The following is a 17,688-nucleotide window of genomic DNA, read 5'->3' on the forward strand; positions in this document are numbered from 1 at the left end:
CTGGACATCAAGACCCAAGTATTCTGCTCTTCCATTGCCATGCTCAGGTCCTGCTTGGCGCGCATTTGGTTTCCATCCGTAACGCCCTTAGACCGACGACCGACGCAGGAATCATATATGCGATAGGATCGAAGGCCGTGATTGTGGTGATATAACAAACTCGACTCCCCCCATCGATCAGTGGTCCCAAGGATGCTTCAAGCCGATCAGCGCAGGTCCGTCCTTCTTCGCTCGGTACATCAACTGTCGCGGGTGTTAGTAGCCGTCTGTCTATCTCGATCGTGTGCTTCCTGAAGAGCTTACAAAGAACCACATAGCAGCTCCAAGCCCGGTTGCGGCAACTCGGTATAACGGTCGGGTCTGGTTGATTTGTTGGACTGGATGGTTTCCTTTCCACACTGGTTTCGCCATGGTGAACAGATCTAAAGAAGGTCAGTCGAGCAAGCGAGACAACAGCGCATTGAGCAGAAGGGGCTCGGCATACCGTTCTTGGGCAGAACTGACGATAGACACAGAGTTGTAGGGTGGTCGACTGTGCAATGCGATGAGGTGCAGTTCACATTCAATGTGAAGCCGGACGCCGGAGAGAGGTGGGTGATCACATGACTACGCTAGTATGGGTTGGGAATAGCACGATTATGTAATCTCGGGGAACCTTTTCAGAACTTCAAGTTGAACTTCACGCCTTAAACGGACTTGAAGTCGGAGACTTCCAAGGAAATTCGGCATTTTGTTCTATCGGCTCATCTATCCGTTCTTCTATCAGCATAATCTTGTCTGCTAGTGCTCTATCATAACGCGCAACTCCTCCAAGATGCATATGATCAGCCTTTTGTCACATGTATATTGCGTCTGGCCCCCGCCATCACCGTTCATTTGACCACCACTTCTTGAACAGATTCAGCCGCCTCCTCCCGCTCCTTCTCCAGCCTATCAAACTTGCGCACGACCTGAATCGTTGCCCAGTAGCTGAAAGGGAGTGCTATATACCAAAGTGCGGTGTTGATGCTGGCCGTAGCTATCAGAGCCGTTGGAATGGCCTGGACGCCAAATCCTACTGCAACACCCGCGGTCTCGATGCCTCGAAGCAGGGAGCTATAGCGAATCTGGTCACCCGGTGAGTCGGAGAGATTGCCAATGCACCAGTAGATGTAATTCTCCACCGTTGCGAAACTCAGCCGCTCAAACATGTACAGCCCAAACCCCCGGCCGAAGCTGGCTTGATCTGCCCAGTCCAGGACCGGGTTTGTGTGGCGGTACTCATTCTGAATATATACCGCCCAGATCCAGGTACCACTGTTCATTGCCGCAATGAGGACCCACGTGGCAATGGCCCGAGTCTTTCGGCTCTTCGACCATGGCAGATCCACGAGGACACCGCTCAGCCAGGTGGCTAGAGTGCCGACGACTGCCGACATGAAGCTTCCGAGCGCACGCGAACGAACGGTAAAGTATCTTGCCAGGTAAGTACCAGGGTATGCCTGCATCCAGCCGAAGTACCAGAACAATGGTGTCAAGAGCAAGATCTCCTTGCTTCGAATCAACCGCCACATTTGTACGAGTTCAGTGCGCCAGGCAATGCCCCTCGAGGCTTCGAGGCGGGTGCCATCGTCCCGCCACACCTTGTCAGGATTCGATAACAACAGGCCGGAGAAGAAGCCTAAGCATTGGATGGCGATAAATGCTTGATAAGTCTCATACCCAACCTTTCCGCGATGGTTGGTTTTATGGTTGAGCGCCAGCGATATGGCCCCTCCGATAATGTTTCCGAAGTTGCGAAAGGAGAACCAAGTTGCAATGTATCGTCCTCGCTTGTTTTGCTCTGGGTATCCTGTGGCAATGGCACCTTCAACACTCCAGAAGAACCCGGCGCTAATCCCGCAGGTAACAGCGCCGAAGTATACCAGCCACGTGGCCCCAGTGCGATTATTGAGGTACAGCCCTGCGGCGTAAAGAGGATAGCCTAGCGAACCAATGGCCAAGGTCCACCTGAACCCGATCGCATTGGTAAGCCACGGTCCAGCAAAACAAGTGACAGTCATGAAAGCGTAAAGGAGCGCGTTGGCGGCATTGACGAGATTCGGGCTCTGAGAACCTCCGACCCCCAGGCCGTTCATAGCACTCCATATTCCCGGCGCGCAGAAGGCGCAGGTGCCGACGACCAGAATCTGAAAGAGTGTTCGTCGGAAAAAGGGATGTCGACTCTGCAAAGGCGCAGGGCCATCTGTGGACAGTGGTACTGTGATCGGACCATCATGAATCTCTTCAGCACTGCCCACACCCAACTTCTCGTTGGTGTTGTTCGGCGGTGTCGACATCTTCACAGCCTGGAGCAAATGTCGAGCCAGGCTAGACCAACGAGTGTCAACAGTGGACACCACGGGATACGATAGACGCGTCAATGAACAACTTGCCCCATCATATTGCACACGTTGTGTCCTATTCAAAAGTCTATATATTGTTGGCCGTTTTGTTCCAGATCCGGCCCAGAAGCACGCAAGCCGGTCCAACTCTGACGCCATCTGGATCTAGACATTCCAACATTTCCCCTCGGCACCCACGGGGCCCCTTGGACGATCCGAAAACGTGGTCCATGCAAGACCTCGGTCAAACGTGAGAAGTTTTGCACACCTTGCACGTTGCTCATGTGAGTTTTGATATGCGGGTCACTGGTGAACGGTTACAGGGACTGACGGTACATTGTCTAGCGTCCCGCTAGGGAACGGTGTCCAGTCGCGTATTCAGGATGCCTCGGATTCGCCTGGTCGCTGCATTCGTGATCGTTAGTGTGAATGACACCACGGGATTGTGGAACTGACCTACAACTATACAACCCAGGGTTATATCTGCCACATGCAGCGGGGATGTCCATCACACTGTGCAGACCGGGACATCCAAGTCTGAAGTGGCGATACAGCAGGAACATTTCTGGTCCAACGATTTTGACTGAGCAACAATGGCAGCCTCTGTTGAAGAGTTGGGACTACAGTCCCTCAAACTCGATGACCAGGCTTCGACGTTGGTCGCATTCGAACCCTTTGAGTTGCCGTCCAGCAACCAGCGCATACTTGGGCCGCCTCATCCCAGCGGCACAGTCATCCCGCTGGCTCTCAAACCATCCACCCACGACGATGTCGAGGTTGATCTGGACACCGTTGTCAACAGCATCAAGTCGCTTCAGGCTCGGGATGGTACGCTGACCAAGTTACTTGCCCGTCATGGAACACTGCTCTTCCGTGGTCTACCCATCCACAACGCCCATGACTTCAGCAAGTTCGCGCACGCATTTGGCTACAAGCCTCATGAGATTATTGGCATCGTGGTGGACCGACCACTGCTGGCTCCCAATGTGGCACCGGCGAATGAGGCGCCTAAGGAAGTCCTGATTTACAGCCACAACGAATCTCCTCAGGTGCCACACGCTCCGGAGTATATCTTCTTCTACGGTCACAACGCGCCTGCCAAGGGTGGCGAGTCTCCCATCTCGTCGTCTCTGGAACTGTTCCATCGAGCTCAACAGGAGATTCCCGAGTTCATCGCCGAGCTAGGAGAAAAGGGGATTCTCAGCAGAGTCACGTATAAAGTGGACCAACAGTACGCCGGCGGGTCGACGCTCAAACAGGCTTTCGGCAAGGAGATTCAGGACGGCGACGATGAAGCCACCAAGCGGGCCAAGATCGAAGCCCAGATTGCCCGATACAACCGTGGCGAGCATACAACCTGGGAATGGGGCGACGACGGTTCCATTACCTTGACGCACCGACTGCCAGCCATCCGCACGCAGCCTGGGACTGATTTACCCACGCTGTTCACCGGTTTGGCCGCCATTCATAAGAATCAAACGGCCAACCAAGGCACCGGCCGCAAACAGAACACCCTCCAATTGTTTGGGGACGGCACCCCGATCCCGGAAAAGTACCTGGCTCGTCTGGCCGAAATCACAGACGAAATCCGAGTTCTTCACAAGTGGCAACGCGGGGATGTGCTGGTATACGACAACATCATCGCTCAGCATGGCCGACAGCCGTGGGAGGGCGAGCAAAGTGATCGTGTTGTCCTGGCCAGTCTATTCGACGGGGAGAAGGTGCCCGGTGCTTACGGGACGCAAGACTGGGCCCAGGTCGTCCAAGCTCTTGAAGGTTGAGTGAGTGCTGTATGTGATTGAATGGCTGGTGGTCGAAATGAAACCCCATTTTCGGGTTTATTGTTCAGCGCCGCTCTTCAGAGCAACTTGATCCTGATGACGGTGGATTTGTCCTTCTAGCTATGCGTTCAGATTTGTATCTCCCAAGATCTACTCCGCCACATCTACCGTGCAGCGGCCGTCTTCAGATCCCAAAACTTTTGATCTTCTCTTTCGCTGTGCATCGGTCTATGAACTGAATGACGCTCACCTTTCTGTACATACCACAACCGTCTCTCCCGGCAAGAGCATGTTGTTCTAAAGGCCGGCAACCATGCCCCAGACGCGCACGCCCTCGCCCCCTGGTTCCGCAAACCCTTCGGCGTTGACGACTCCCTGTCCTATCCTCACTTCCTCTGCCACCCTGAAGCCAAAGTAGGCATAGACGTCCCTTGCGTGCTCATTGGTCGCCTCCAGCCACGCCGGGACGTTCTCCTCACGAGCTCTCTTCATGATCGGTTCCACGAGGTTACGGATGGCGCCTGGGCTGACATCAGTATCGGTGAATTGTTAGACCACCATTATCCCGGCCTTATTCGCTGCTTGAAGCATGTACTGCATTTCACCAACTTACTTTTCTCAGACCGGCCTGGGGCACGGCCGATGAGGTTGAGATACCAATAGGGCTGATCGCCCAGGTACTTCTTCTTCATGGCTTCAAACTTTTCGATATATTCGGCCGCCCCCTCGGAGATGGTGCCGCTGGGCCGGGGCTTTTTGACTCCCGGACGAAGCCTGTAGATATGGGCACATTTCCATGATAAGTCGAGTGCATTGATCAGACGGGAAGGGTGCAGGGATTCCTCTCCGGATCAAAGCTTGTTGTCGGTAGAGCTCTTATGCTCATAACTTACCAAAGTGCCACTGCCGCCCAGTCGTAGGTGTGTAGGAGAACTCCTCCGGCCTCGAACCGGCCCTTGATCAGGTTCACCCAGTACTGGACTCGCTCCTGGGAGTTTTTAAATTTCGGGTGATCTGGTCTCGACTCGCGGCCCAGGTAGATGTATCGATTGAGCGCGTCATTGGCGAAGGCGGCGGCGATCACCTCGGCGAATCTGGTGATTTCCTGCTCGTCTTTGACTTGCACGGCGTCCGGGTGAAATTCGCTGCCCATGGCTTCGACGGTGAAGAGTGCAGGTGTTGTGATTGTTTTTCCCGGCTCACAAATACTGTAACAGCAAGGCTCCGACGTATAGTACTGTACGCTTCACAATGTAGCTACAGCTCGCCTCTTTGATTTCCCCAACATGAAACAGGAAGCGGATAGAATATGGAGCCCCAGAGTCAAACGGAGATGACCAACTCGGCGACCATGACTCGGAGAATGAAGCATGTCGGCAGTACAACGACTGTACTAGTAGTTGCACAATCGAAGCAAGCAAGTGGATGCCGTGTGGAGACAAAATGTCAGCCGCGTGCAGTCCTCGGTATAAACGGCGACAACTGCAGCCCGTTCGTTTTCCGTTACGTTTGTCTTCCGACCGTGTCCAGCGATGGTGTTATTATGGCTTCGATCGTGCAATTACAACGTTCAACACTGATCTCAAGCGTGGCGGCGGTGCCTTTGTCTAGGTTTGTGCTCTCCCTCATGTCGTCCAAAACGGCAATAGTGGACTAGCTTAACAGACCCTGTCGATTGGTTCGAGCACTGTGATTTGGAGTCTGCTTTTCAAACGCGTGTCCGCGTCAAGCGCTGCCATGCCCGTTTCTGGCTCGTGGTGAGTACCAGGCCAGCGGTCATCATGGTACATCCACTCGATGCAGGCCTTGTATGCCACAGTTGTTCTTGCCCTTGACAGCGGGGAATGCTCACGCTGTACAGTCTGTGTATGTACCTCGTTGATCCCACTGTTATATTGTTGTCGTCGCATCATCAGCGTGCGTCCCTCCTCCCACCCAGCCCAGGGTGAGAGTGACCGAATCGGTAAGAGTTTGGCTCTTGATGTCCGACTACTAGGTCTGCAAGGCCGGTGGCAATATGGAGAAAGAATCTAGCATTGTCGAGAACCACCCGCTCGGGGCAAGATGCCAGGCTCATGTGCTACTGGGTTTGGTCCAAGCATAGCGCGGAAGCACCCAATATAAGCTTGAATTGCGCCACCATGTATGGCCGTGCTTCTCCTGCAGGTCGTCCCGAGATCCAGAACCCCAGAGTCTAGGGCGGACGAGCCTCCGGACGAGCCTCGGAAGCGTACCACTGTGAATGTGGTCCTCTCACTCCAGCGATGGTGCAAGAGTCGCTGCATGTCACGCCTGTCTGGATGATCGCAGACTAAAGCAATCTTGTCCACACAGTTGGTCGAGAAAGACCCTGGCAAGATCCGATCCACGTGGAAGAGCTTTCCAACATGTCGGGACCCCGAGTCAAGGTTTGCCACGAAATGCTTTTAAAGAAAAGCGCAGACCCTGCCTCAACCCTTGGGCGAGCCGTTGTTGTACCGCCACGAAACAAAACATCCTAGACCTTACCCCCGAACTGGGCCGAACAACATGTTGGGCTCAAGCGACTCCGACTCCTTCTCCTCGTCCCTGGAACGCCGTCATGGAGCACCAGCTTATGTCGGCGGCCAGGAGAAGAACCTGAGCTCGTTCGAGGCCACAGATGTGCCCTCCGATGAGAATGGCCCGAAGCGGGATATCTCTGGAGATATCTTGGACGACGGTCTGAGACGAGGTTTGAAGGGACGGCATTTTGTCATCATTGCCCTCGGCAGCATCATTGGACCCGGCACCTTCTACGGCCTGGGCTATGCGATCTATCTGTCTGGTCCACTTGGTGCACTGCTTGGCTTCATCATTGTTGGTAAGTGAAATCTTGGAACCCTGCAATCAGAGATCTGAAGGGACCACATTGACACGCACAGGTATTTCGGTATGGATACTCATGCAGAGCGTCGGCGAGATGACTACCTTATTCCCCATCCACGGCGGATTTGTCGAGGTAAGACAAAACCACATTTAACCCAGATGATCGTTGGATGACTGAACACTCGTACTGACACTTGCCAATTGAAAGCATGCTGGCCGCTTCGTTGATCCTGCTTTGAGCTTCGCCATGTCCTGGTTGTACTACATTATGTGGAGTGTGTTCCTGGCCTCAGGTATGCACACGGAGGATATTTGCTGACCTGCCATAAATCTGACCTGTGGCCGATTAGACTGGAATTCCGCCATCCTGATTCTCCGTTACTGGGTCCCCGAAACGACCTTCCCGTCATACGGCTGGGCATTGATCTTCTGGGCCGTGTTTTCCGTCATCACGCTTCTCGGAGTCAACGTCTACGGCGAGCTGGAATACTTCTTTGGCATGTTCAAGTTCTTGTCCTTGATCATTCTTTTTATCTTGTCCATCGTCGCCAACGTGGGAGGGTTCGGCGGCGACTACGTCGGGTTCAGATATTGGAGAAAACCAGATGGTATTGCCACATCGTCTTTCCCTCACAAGCCGGCCTTTTACTGATCGAAAACTCCCCCAGGTCCCATCATCCATGGCATCGACGGCTTTGGCCAGGTCTTCGTGCTCGCCGCGGCGTACTACGTTGGCACGGAAATCATCTCTCTAGCTGCCGGGGAGTCGAGAAATCCCAAAAAGGATGTCCCTAGGGTACGTACTGTACACAAAAAGCCAGCCTTATCCCGTCGTGGTTTCTGACAAATGTGTGTTTGATCAGGCCATCAACTCCGTGGTATATCGTATCCTGGTCGTGTATATCGGCATGCCATTCTTTCAGGGCCTGATCTGTCCATCGTCATCACCGGAGCTTCTCAACGCCGATTCGGTGGTGGCCTCATCTCCCTTCACCATTGGTTTCACCCAGGCCGGATGGAAAACCGCAGGTCATTTCGTCAATGCGCTGATCACGGTGGCGTTTGTCTCGGCCGCCAATGGTGTGGTTTACGTCCAGTCTCGCACCGTCTACTCGCTAGCCTTGACGAATCGAGCACCCAAGATTTTTGCAAAGACAACATCACGCGGAGGTAAGCAGAGCAGAGCAGACAAAGATTATCAAAATCAGAACTAAACTAACGGTCTTCCAGTTCCCTGGGTCGCGATCCTCACATCCAACCTCTGGGGTTTCCTCTGCCTCATGAACCGCAGATTGACCGCGGGCCAAGTGTTTTCGTACATGACCAGCGTGGGCGGGACGGCGGCCTACATCGCCTGGGCGGGCATCACGTTCACACAGCTCCGGATCCGGGCGGCCGCGGCAAAGCAAAACATCGATGTCAACACGTTTCCTTACAAGGCCTTTGGCAGCATCTGGCTGTACCGCGCCAACTTTGTCTTCAACATCTTCTTGCTCCTCATCCAGGGCTATACTGTCTTCAAGCATCCGTTCAACTGGCGCTCGTTTATTGCGTGCTACATCACCGTCCCGACGTTTTTCGTCTTGTTCTTCGGATACAAGTACTACTTCAAGACGCATTGGTATGTGAATGTGCCCTCTTTTTTTGGTTCCCAGTCCAAAATCGTGACATCAAGGTATGCTAACTTTTGTTTGGTTATAGGGTCCGTCTTGACGAAATGGATCTCTCGGATCGGAGAGAATGGGTCGCCCCGGCTAGGGAGGGTAAGCTGGATAATCGGACTCTGAAAAGGAAGTTGTGGGATATGTTCAAGGATTGAGATTGAGAGTCAGAGGGAGAAGATACTTGTAGCTTGCCAGGCCCAGGTCAAGCTAAACCACTAGTCTACCTGCGGACAGCACTCCTTAGACCCTATAGCATACCATGATTCATTCATGTCACGAACGTGGGTGCAGCCTCGTGTAAGTACCAGCTTGATAAGTGGATGGCTCCTAGAACAGCATCTTTGCTTGTCTTATCCCGCCGCCGGCCTGTCCCATGGCTTCCCATCCCGCCAGAACCCTTCTACAATTGGCTTCCGCCCTTGCCTCCCATTCCGCGGCAATTCATTAAGCCAATCCCACCGGCACTTGTCCTTCCAGCCTTGAGATTGCCAGTCATTCAAGGTCGACTCTGGGTCCTCATTGAGAGTAGGTAGGTATTGGAACAGCGTCGGGTCGTGAGCCAGACAGACAAATACTCGAGGGCAGCTTTCGAAATCTATGAGCTTGTCGACTGATTTCTGCGCTGTCGGCGGGTCGACGTACGATGACTTCGGATGAGTGGAAACTTTGAAGAACGGTGTAGTTCGCCTTCCGTCGTTTCTTCCCTCTCTTGAAAGCACAGGGTGATGTGCCGTGAAAAAGCTACACGGGCAAGGAACAGGAAAATAATCGGGATCGTGGTCTAGCACGCTGGCTGGGATTTCATCCGGTAGGGGATAGCTCGCGTTCGGCCGGATGTCGCCTGCAAAATGACAGATATCTCCGCCTAGAAGCAAGAAGGTGCTCTCGTCTCCAGGGGTGGTTCGAGCAAGTCCGCACATGTGGCCTAGACAATGCCCTGGAGTATCTATCATGGAATTGTGGTCAGTTGACATCCGGGCGTGATCGAGTAATTCTCAGGGAATGGTGGTAGAAATAAAAGTATTTGGCCTTACTGAGCAGGTAGAAGGAGCCATCGCCGAAGAAGTCGCATGCTGCAAAGCCTCCAATTTGAAGGTCGGAGTCTTCAAAGTCAACCTCCCTCAGACTACGGCCGTTGACGTCTGAACTGCAAACAGGCGAATCGGGGTTTTCAGGGAAGCCTGGCAGGAGCAGAGGTGACCCCTTAAAGCCAGGACCGACGATGAGTTCAGTTGAGGGTGGGAACAATGACATATTCCCTGTGTGATCCCAGTGGTAGTGGGACCAAATCACGGAAGCTGAGAAAATATGATCGCAATCAGCGACAAGGAAGGAAATTGGATGCTTGAGGCCGTTGGAAAACGCTGATCTTTCATGCTGCATGTCAAAACAGCTACTTACAAATCGAGTCTAGTGGAACTCCCTTCTCAGTGAGAACTTCAGTAGTGTCTCTGTCGACTTTCAGACTGGGAATGACATCTCCTAGGCGTTTCTGGATGGTGGCGGACAGGTTCCAGTAATCCTTGCGAACACCAAGGTCGAACATAATCCTCTTTCCGGAGGACTCATGGTGTAGCAGGAAAGCAGCGCATGTAATGTTCAGGACTTCGTGGCCTTCCTGAACAGGTTCGATGAATGACTCGGCCCTCGCGGTCAACACTGCCGTGGTATCCACCAATCGTACATCGACAGTGTTGTTCGATGAGGGGAAGTCGATAGTAGGAGACGCCATGGTCGAAGCCAACGAGAGAAGTTATCTCATTTCAGTCTGGAATCCACTTCTGCGGAGAAATTGCGAGAGGAAGATACGGTTCCGTTCTGCGGCATGAGAGCGGCGGAGGAGAACTTGAACTGAGTGGTGTTGGATACTTGTATCCTTGCAACTCCAACTCCGCATGAAACGAACCGTGACGTCGTTGAGAAGATCACCCACATCTTACCTGAAACCGAGGATGATTATTTTACCTTGTGGTGCGAAACCCGCAGTGCCGTCCTGTCCAGAGAATTGGTAGGAGATATACGCGCCTGCTCAGCCAGCCAACAAGAATGGAGGTTGGACAAGGCGACAGCCAGAGGGAGGATGAGCTTCTCTACCACCTTAGGGGGGCGCGCAGCCTCGTCTCGCCCGGGGTTATTATTGGTTCATCGTGGCACCTTGTTCAGCCTTGCGCTGACGTTACATACCACGTGACTAGAACCACTGGCTAAAGCGGCGTCGTTGACATTCCAAACTTGGTCCGTGGACACATTTCCATCTCCGCCAAACAACGGCATACTGTACAAGTACCACGATGGGATACAGTTGCAACATCTTGAACCTGTCACCAAGTCCGCTTTAGTGTTGGAACCCGGCTTTTCTACACCTTGGTATCACCATCACCAGATCATACAACACTCCTCCTCTACTCCAGTCGCCATGCAGCGCACCCCCTTCGTTCCGCCTCAAAAGTCCCCCGAACTATTTCACCCGCGGCCTCAGCATATCTCGCAAGTGCCTATGATGCGCTCACCACCGCCTCCGGTTTCTCAACAGCCGTCGCAACAGCCACCGGCGAACGACTATGGCAGTCCATACCAGTCTCCACCTGCTGGCGCTGGAGGAGGTGGATTCGCACCTGGGTTCAACTTCATAAATGATCCCGCCGCCCAGATGGGGTTCCAGGTCGGACAAACAGCGATGAAGGCCGGGCAAGAGTACATGGAACAGAACGTACGTCCTGATCTTGTCATCTTCGCATTGGCTGAAGAGCGACGTCCTTGTGTCATCTCTACGCTACAACCCTCGCTGACAGCTCCTACTTAACAGTTGAACCGCTACATCTCAGTGTCGGCACTGAAGCATTATTTTAACGTCTCGAACTCGTACGTGGTACGGAAACTCTTGCTAGTCCTGTTTCCCTGGCGGCACAAACCCTGGACACGACAACAAGCTCGAATGACCACCTCCTCGACGGCCGCAGACGGAACAATGTCGCAACAAACATACTCGTTCAACTACCTACCACCACGCGACGACCTCAACTCGCCCGACATGTATATTCCCATTATGGCACTGATTACATATATCCTGCTTTCGACCGTCCTAGCGGGTATCAGAGGATCGTTTCACCCTGAGTTGCTCGGCAGCATAACGAGCACCGCGATTGCGGTTGTTATCTTCGAGATCATCGTCCTTAAACTGGCAATGTACATGCTGAGCATCAGCAACGATTCTCAGCTACTCGATCTTGTGGCTTACTCTGGCTACAAATTCGTGGGCGTCATAGTCACATTGTTCTTAAGTGAAGTGCTCACCGGAGGAAGAGGAACGAACAACTGGGTTGGCTGGACTTTGTTCCTGTACACGTGGTATGCGAATGCCTTTTTCCTGGTATGTACACCCTCCTGATATGCTATGCCGCGTTTGACTTCTTACTGAGACGCTATGTGCAGCTCCGGTCCTTGAAATATGTTCTCCTCCCAGACAGTTCCTCCGATCCTACCGCTATGCGTGGCGGCAGCTCATATACGGTAGCCCGTGCACAGAAGAACCGGCGCACATATTTCCTCGCCTTATATGCATTTTTGATCCAGATGCTGTTTATGTGGATTCTCAGCCGCGAGGAGTCTGCCGTCAAGACCGTCACAAATAAAATCAATGGGTCGAAAGCATAGGTTGATGCACTCCCATTTTCAAGGTCAACCCTTTTGGTGCCCTATCGCTACAGTCTGGTGCTCAGAAAATGTTTGCAATGCCGTGTTGGAGAAGAACAGGTCCTTGATCCAACAGCAGAAAGATCTACAATCGAGGAGATATGCCGTAAGCCTGAAGCTCTCACGATGCCACTTGCCGTCCCACAACTGTCACTGAATTTACATCCTTGAAGAGTCCTACTGCTTGACAAGAGTTTCGACTTCCGGGGCCGGTTGTTTTTTCAAGTGCTGAACCCAAGACAGGCCGCTGGACAGGGCTTGAGGGAACGTTTGAGGCTTCGAGCCTTTGAATGGGCTTTTCATAACTCACGCCCTCGAGCATTGACTACCAGATGGTGTGAGGCTTGGTCGCTAGCTTGACCGTATCTAATGTATCTCCGAAGAAGTCTCAGCAACGATGACGAGCACTTTGAGTTATGCTGGAATACAACCAAAAAGCTCAAATAGGTCAAGACCGCATCCGTCCATCTTGTGGAGCCCTGATGACAGGTATCGAACGAAATCCCTCCATTGAACGCCGTGCACTAGCGGGATGTCCCGACCACAACTGGAAAAAGGATTTACCCTACGAACCACCATGCCCACAGATAGACGGCTTCAAGCATAAACTACGACGTTTGGCCACTGAATGCGTCGCTGCACGACTTTGATGCCGGGAACGAGCCGGCTACTAGATGTGGACATCCACTGCATCCAGCAGTTACAGATTATGACGAGGCCGTCACTGACGTACAGTATCCGACCTGGGTAGTTGTGCTTGTTCGGATTTCTTATGACTTTCCGAAGAGATCAATCAGGCGCGAGGTGGCTCCTTTCACTCATCGTGTATGTTCTGATGAAAAGGCACAATTTTTCAATCGGCGCACGCTCCATGAGCCTCGGCGATCACAGAGATGATCAGGAGACGACCATCGGTGGAGGTGTTGGACGGTCGGTTCCATCTCGTTGTGGTAGAGGCTGAGGCCAGTGACCGGAGACATCAACAGCAACGCGTCAAGGTTGTGCAGTTCAAGGACTGTATGGCGGGAAGAATGGCACGCCAGATCTCTCACACTAGACTCGAGATACTGCAGGATGAAATGAGAGAACTACATAGACTTTCATCACGCTGCCCATATTGTTCCCATAGTATTCATGCATGTGCGTACTAGTACACCCTCAAGCGGCCGAGACTGGATGGGTCAAGTAAAGAAGCAATACTGGAAGCCATTATATGCAAGCAGTCTATTGTTGCTATCGTCTATTCTATCATTTCGTGTGTGATTGTTTGCTGGACACCCACTTTGGCCCCCTTGAATCTCCAGTCCATCCTTCGGTCTTGCCCTGGCATAGTTTCTTAGAATTGATCTGGTCAAGCCCGTGAGTGCGTGTATTTCGACATCCGAAGCCATCATACTCGTTGTCATTTGTATATTTCTATCCACTTAATTAATGGTGGATACGCTAGGCAGTTCAGCTGTAGCGTTGGACGGCATTGCTGTTCTTAGGGTTTAGATTTACAGTATCGAATGCGTTTATTCATATCCCCAGACACCCACAACTACATACTTCGTTCGGCAGTACCTATAACGGCATCAAAAGCGGACGACAACATACTCTGTCTTGTGCGGCAACTGACCTTCAGACGGGGATCTGTACTACCCATAACTCCGGCGAGGAATGTTTACCTGATCGAAGACTATCAGGTATCCATGAAGGGGGATTTGGCCGTTTCGTGACCAAGCGCAGTCACTCCTCAGGTTACTAGTAAGCAGGTGGTAAGCAAATACTCCGACTGTTGCTCAGTTTAGAAACGAAAATGGAACCAAGCTTGCACGTGCAAGGCTTCGAGTTATCCGGGAAAGCCTGGTGAGTGTCCCCAAGTTTTGGTTCACCACATTTCCCATATACTCCAACAAGAAAAGGTACACATCCTATGCCAACAGCTCCCATAGTGCTGTGGCATGCATCGATCCCCATGCGTCGCGTCTTTTTCGCGCCGAAAATCTCAAAACACTTGTCACCATTCATCACCATTCATCCAAAAGCGAGGACGATGCTCCGTGCTGCCGAAGCTGGCAGGGAGATCCCCAGCATTTTTGTCGTTGCCGACCTCATATGATTTTGTACACTTTCTTGCAGAAGTAGAAGCAAGCAATGCCAAACAAGATTAAGCCAGCCGTTGTGCCCCAGAACCAGTGGAGATTGTCCACATCTTGCCCCGGCACCTTGAAGTTTGCACCGAATAATCCTGCCAGAGAAGATTAGTTTCACCCTCCAAGAGCAGCACGTGAACACACTTACCGGTAATCAATGTCAAAGGAAGGCAGACTGTACCTAAGACCGAAAGTTTCCCCAATACATCGGCAGTCTAGAAGATACTTGATCAGTATGTTCTCAACAATATGGACAAGCCTTAGCACGGCTGGACGGAGTCGATGGAAAAGCTTACCTCTTCCTGACGTTCATTCATGTGGATGCTCACTTGAGCCAAATAATTTCCGTGTGCACGCGCAAGAAGAGTCTCGTAATGAGAAAGATTCCCCGTCATGGTCAAGATATGATCCTGAATATCTCCCAGATACAGTCCAATCTCTGACCTAGGCGCGACCTCCCATTGTTCATTGCACCGTTTCGCAAAACCTTTGATTACGTCTGCTTTCGTGCCGAGCAGGCGGTAGAGTGACATGACCTTCTTGCGACATTCGCCGATCCGCAACAGCATGTCAATACCGCTGATTTCGGCTTCGGATCCGTCCGACGTGTCCTCCTTTCCCTTCTCACCTTGGTGGCCGGCCAGCTCGCCTTTGTTGTGAAAGGACTTGAGGATGAGATCCTCGATCTGGTCAACTTCCTGCTCGATGCTGGTAATCAACGGCTGGTAGACATCGGTGATGTCGTCAATGATGGCGTACGAAATCCAGTCGGCACTCAGTATTAAGTAGTCGGAAAGTTGCCGAATTCGCCGTCGTACGTTTGCCGGGTGAGGGATGGGAGAGAAATGGAAGGTGAGGATGCCGTAGCGGAAGACACAGACGTACATGTTGATGGGTTCCAGGTAATCCTCGCTGGTGCTGTCCTGCTCGAAGGTACGGTAGTTGATGAAGTAATAATTTCTGAACAGCTCAACCTTCTCCCGGGCCTCTTGCATCATGATATCTTCGGAGGTCAGGGCGTGGATGCCAAAGGTCTTGCTGAGAACACGCATTTCTTGATCAGTTGGTGACAGGACATCAAGCCAGAAGGTTGGACGAGGGCCGTATTTCTTAGGCTTCGGCGGTCGAGATTGAGACCCCGTCTTCCTGGGCGTGGCTGATCCCGAGGTTTGCTCTGAAGACTTCCCAGGCGCTTCCAGCCTCGTCTTGATGCCTTCAGTAAGGGTCGAGTTTCCTCCATTGGTGGTCGCAGGCTGGGACTTGGGGCTGTGGTGCCCGCTTAGATCCTCTGCATTGTGTTCGGCCTCGTCTTCTTCGCTGCTGCTGGATTCGGTCAACTCAGGAGGGTCTGGAATGAACAATTCGCGGAAATTGCCCCCTGGTTGGACGAGTTCCGATATCGTCTGTGCGTGAATGGTACTCTCAAACTCTTCGTTGAAGTATGTGTACCGATACTGAACATCATCCTGTGGCCGATGCCATGCGGTGTTGGACGGTCGCAGCCTGCCCTCCACAAACACAGGCTCACTGATCTTCTTCGCCCGTCGTTCGCCCGCCGCCCTCTCTTCCTTTTCCACCCGGCTCCATTCATCCAAGACCCAAAGCTGAGGCCACTCGCGGTCCCGTCGCTTCCGCCGTACACTCGCAGCATAATGGCCTTGTGGCTGGCTCCGGTTGTAGTAGGCCTCGCCGACCTCTGAGCCTGCATCTGAAGGAAAGCAGACATCTTCTTCTGCGGCCAACGCCAATGCACGATGTCGCTGGATGCCCTCTGGTCGCAGTCTGGGGCTAGGAGGTGCTGAATTAGGTTGTCCGGCTCCATCGCCGTCGATATCAATGAGTGTGTCTTTGTTCGTCGCTTGTTGGTTTGGACGGCCGTCCGGTGACCGAGACAAAAAGTTTCCCTCGTCAACCATCACATCATCGAACTGGGCGCCGAAGGTAGGGCTGGGAGGCACTGATGGAGGATTATTCACATCGTACTCTGGCTCGGATTTGGGCAACGACTGGCCGGCCCCAGGCGCTCGTTTTTTCTGTTGCTTGGAGTTTGACGACAAGGTGGAGGTATTGGACTTGACTCTAAACAGGCCATAACCTGTCTCACCGGGACTTTTGCGTTGGCGCGGACCTGAAATCAAAGGTGTACGATCGTTGGCATCTTCGGGCTCAGATTCGTGCGGACTCATTATGTCCTGCTGACTCCTGTGTCTGCGGCGTGGACCAGTGTCTATGTTCGGGAAGGTGGCAGTCCGGTACGACGTAGCAAGGTAATTTGGAGTCGGCCTGCTATCTCTGCGAGGGCGCATGGTCTGCTGCTCTCGATGATCCAGGAGAGCATCGCTGTTGAGACTCTCCCCGCTCAAATTGCTCTTGTTCGCTCGATAGAAAGAAGGCCGAGGCTCCTGTTCTTGCGATTCTTCAATCAGGGGGTCGTCGTGCGGCCCTCCGTCCATGCTATGCATGGCTGAGACTTCAGAGGGCGCGGCGAAGGACTGACGGCGGTTCCTCCTCTTCTTCCCACCACGGTGTTTTCTCTTCTTCTTTCCATCTGTTGCCGCCGCAGAACCGGCATTTGGACCAACTTGACCTGCGGAGCCAGAAGCCGGGGGTTGACCGAGCGAAGGGGCATCCATCCGAGGTGGAGTCTGGTCGCGTGCCTCTGCAGGCCTCGGCGACTGGCTGCTGTTGGGAGGAGGCAGGGGCTGCATCGAAGAAAATATGTCGACTTCGTGAGGGTAGGAGGTCTGAGGTAATCTGGAGCTCGAGGCTTATGAGAAGCGGCTCGCAAGCTGTGAATTCAGTCGGCACATGCAAAAGACTGTTGAATGGCGCCCCAAGCGGTGATCAACGCAGTGGGTTTCCTGATCACGGTGGCAGAGCTGCTTCTCGTGGAGGAACGACCAGCAAGAGAACACTCGGAACAAATGTACTGTCACCAGAAGACACAAATATGCCGCACACCGTGTCCAGCAGGAGCAGCAAAGTACAGTTGTATCAGAGGTACTAGAATGGCAGACTGGAGTGATGGTGTTTCGTTGCGATAGGCGAATCGGGGTGGATGTGCAGTAAGTGGATTTTCTGGACAAATGCATCTATTTCCGAGTGGAGGAACCTTCAAAGTTTGGAAAGTCCGCTGTCCACCAACAATTATGACGTTTAGGCTGGTCTGGCCGCTCCCGCACTTGGCTGGTCGCTACTAAGAAGG

At 52.8% G+C, this 17,688-nt stretch overlaps 8 protein-coding genes across 9 annotated transcripts; 3 read left to right on the forward strand and 5 right to left on the reverse strand.

The window, feature by feature from the left end:
• Nucleotides 1-177: 177 nt before the first annotated feature.
• Nucleotides 178-411, reverse strand: HMPREF1120_05564 (uncharacterized protein; the record flags this gene model as incomplete). Its single annotated transcript, XM_009159745.1, has 2 exons — nt 178-243; nt 304-411. The coding sequence occupies 2 exons, from the start codon at nt 409-411 to the stop codon at nt 178-180; spliced, it is 174 nt and encodes a 57-aa protein (XP_009157993.1).
• Nucleotides 412-703: 292 nt separating this feature from the next.
• HMPREF1120_05565 (uncharacterized protein) lies at nt 704-5,046 on the forward strand. Its single transcript, XM_009159746.1, has 3 exons — nt 704-1,117; nt 1,285-2,647; nt 2,709-5,046. The coding sequence occupies exon 3, from the start codon at nt 2,957-2,959 to the stop codon at nt 4,142-4,144; it is 1,188 nt and encodes a 395-aa protein (XP_009157994.1). The 5' UTR covers nt 704-1,117; nt 1,285-2,647; nt 2,709-2,956; the 3' UTR covers nt 4,145-5,046.
• HMPREF1120_05566 (uncharacterized protein) lies at nt 873-2,522 on the reverse strand (the record flags this gene model as incomplete). The annotated part of the gene is made up of 1 exon (XM_009159747.1): nt 873-2,522. The coding sequence occupies one exon, from the start codon at nt 2,520-2,522 to the stop codon at nt 873-875; it is 1,650 nt and encodes a 549-aa protein (XP_009157995.1).
• HMPREF1120_05567 (uncharacterized protein) lies at nt 4,442-5,297 on the reverse strand (the record flags this gene model as incomplete). Its single annotated transcript, XM_009159748.1, has 3 exons — nt 4,442-4,665; nt 4,758-4,918; nt 5,038-5,297. 3 exons carry the CDS (start codon nt 5,295-5,297, stop codon nt 4,442-4,444), a joined length of 645 nt encoding a protein of 214 aa, XP_009157996.1.
• Nucleotides 5,298-5,668: 371 nt separating this feature from the next.
• On the forward strand, nt 5,669-9,010 carry HMPREF1120_05568. 2 transcript variants are annotated; one of them, XM_009159750.1, is made up of 9 exons: nt 5,669-5,952; nt 6,006-6,986; nt 7,048-7,124; nt 7,200-7,284; nt 7,342-7,599; nt 7,660-7,787; nt 7,855-8,161; nt 8,222-8,612; nt 8,693-9,010. In XM_009159750.1, the coding sequence occupies exons 2-9, from the start codon at nt 6,674-6,676 to the stop codon at nt 8,808-8,810; spliced, it is 1,677 nt and encodes a 558-aa protein (XP_009157998.1). In that variant the 5' UTR covers nt 5,669-5,952; nt 6,006-6,673; the 3' UTR covers nt 8,811-9,010. The 2 variants fall into 2 exon arrangements, with proteins under 2 accessions (XP_009157998.1, XP_009157997.1); XM_009159749.1 differs by having other exon boundaries at nt 5,669-6,986.
• Nucleotides 8,788-10,735, reverse strand: HMPREF1120_05569 (uncharacterized protein). The gene is made up of 3 exons (XM_009159751.1): nt 10,057-10,735; nt 9,690-9,953; nt 8,788-9,601 (listed from the first exon to the last, which is right to left on the reverse strand). The coding sequence occupies exons 1-3, from the start codon at nt 10,385-10,387 to the stop codon at nt 9,006-9,008; spliced, it is 1,191 nt and encodes a 396-aa protein (XP_009157999.1). The 5' UTR covers nt 10,388-10,735; the 3' UTR covers nt 8,788-9,005.
• Nucleotides 10,412-13,571, forward strand: HMPREF1120_05570 (uncharacterized protein). Its single transcript, XM_009159752.1, has 3 exons — nt 10,412-11,365; nt 11,462-12,025; nt 12,088-13,571. The coding sequence occupies exons 1-3, from the start codon at nt 11,072-11,074 to the stop codon at nt 12,307-12,309; spliced, it is 1,080 nt and encodes a 359-aa protein (XP_009158000.1). The 5' UTR covers nt 10,412-11,071; the 3' UTR covers nt 12,310-13,571.
• HMPREF1120_05571 (MIT family metal ion transporter) lies at nt 13,556-17,538 on the reverse strand. The gene is made up of 3 exons (XM_009159753.1): nt 14,780-17,538; nt 14,632-14,698; nt 13,556-14,578 (listed from the first exon to the last, which is right to left on the reverse strand). The coding sequence occupies exons 1-3, from the start codon at nt 17,189-17,191 to the stop codon at nt 14,442-14,444; spliced, it is 2,616 nt and encodes an 871-aa protein (XP_009158001.1). The 5' UTR covers nt 17,192-17,538; the 3' UTR covers nt 13,556-14,441.
• Nucleotides 17,539-17,688: the final 150 nt, after the last annotated feature.

Source organism: Exophiala dermatitidis (assembly GCF_000230625.1).
Source record: "Exophiala dermatitidis NIH/UT8656 unplaced genomic scaffold supercont1.4, whole genome shotgun sequence".
NCBI lineage: Eukaryota > Fungi > Ascomycota > Eurotiomycetes > Chaetothyriales > Herpotrichiellaceae > Exophiala > Exophiala dermatitidis.

Excerpts from the sequence above, each read along its gene's own strand:
- HMPREF1120_05565 (XM_009159746.1), top strand. The coding sequence starts at position 2,957 with ATGGCAGCCTCTGTTGAAGAGTTGGGACTACAGTCCCTCAAACTCGAT.
- HMPREF1120_05568 (XM_009159749.1), top strand. The coding sequence starts at position 6,674 with ATGTTGGGCTCAAGCGACTCCGACTCCTTCTCCTCGTCCCTGGAACGC. Across the intron at positions 7,125-7,199 it reads TCCACGGCGGATTTGTCGAG|CATGCTGGCCGCTTCGTTGA; the intron begins GTAAGACAAAAC and ends GCCAATTGAAAG. Across the intron at positions 8,613-8,692 it reads TACTACTTCAAGACGCATTG|GGTCCGTCTTGACGAAATGG; the intron begins GTATGTGAATGT and ends GTTTGGTTATAG.
- HMPREF1120_05569 (XM_009159751.1), bottom strand. The coding sequence starts at position 10,387 with ATGGCGTCTCCTACTATCGACTTCCCCTCATCGAACAACACTGTCGAT. Across the intron at positions 9,954-10,056 it reads AGTTCCACTAGACTCGATTT|CTTCCGTGATTTGGTCCCAC; the intron begins GTAAGTAGCTGT and ends ATATTTTCTCAG. Across the intron at positions 9,602-9,689 it reads TGGCTCCTTCTACCTGCTCA|ATACTCCAGGGCATTGTCTA; the intron begins GTAAGGCCAAAT and ends ATTCCATGATAG.
- HMPREF1120_05570 (XM_009159752.1), top strand. The coding sequence starts at position 11,072 with ATGCAGCGCACCCCCTTCGTTCCGCCTCAAAAGTCCCCCGAACTATTT. Across the intron at positions 11,366-11,461 it reads AAGAGTACATGGAACAGAAC|TTGAACCGCTACATCTCAGT; the intron begins GTACGTCCTGAT and ends CCTACTTAACAG. Across the intron at positions 12,026-12,087 it reads ATGCGAATGCCTTTTTCCTG|CTCCGGTCCTTGAAATATGT; the intron begins GTATGTACACCC and ends CGCTATGTGCAG.
- HMPREF1120_05571 (XM_009159753.1), bottom strand. The coding sequence starts at position 17,191 with ATGCAGCCCCTGCCTCCTCCCAACAGCAGCCAGTCGCCGAGGCCTGCA. Across the intron at positions 14,699-14,779 it reads TGAATGAACGTCAGGAAGAG|ACTGCCGATGTATTGGGGAA; the intron begins GTAAGCTTTTCC and ends AGTATCTTCTAG. Across the intron at positions 14,579-14,631 it reads TCCTTTGACATTGATTACCG|GATTATTCGGTGCAAACTTC; the intron begins GTAAGTGTGTTC and ends CTTCTCTGGCAG.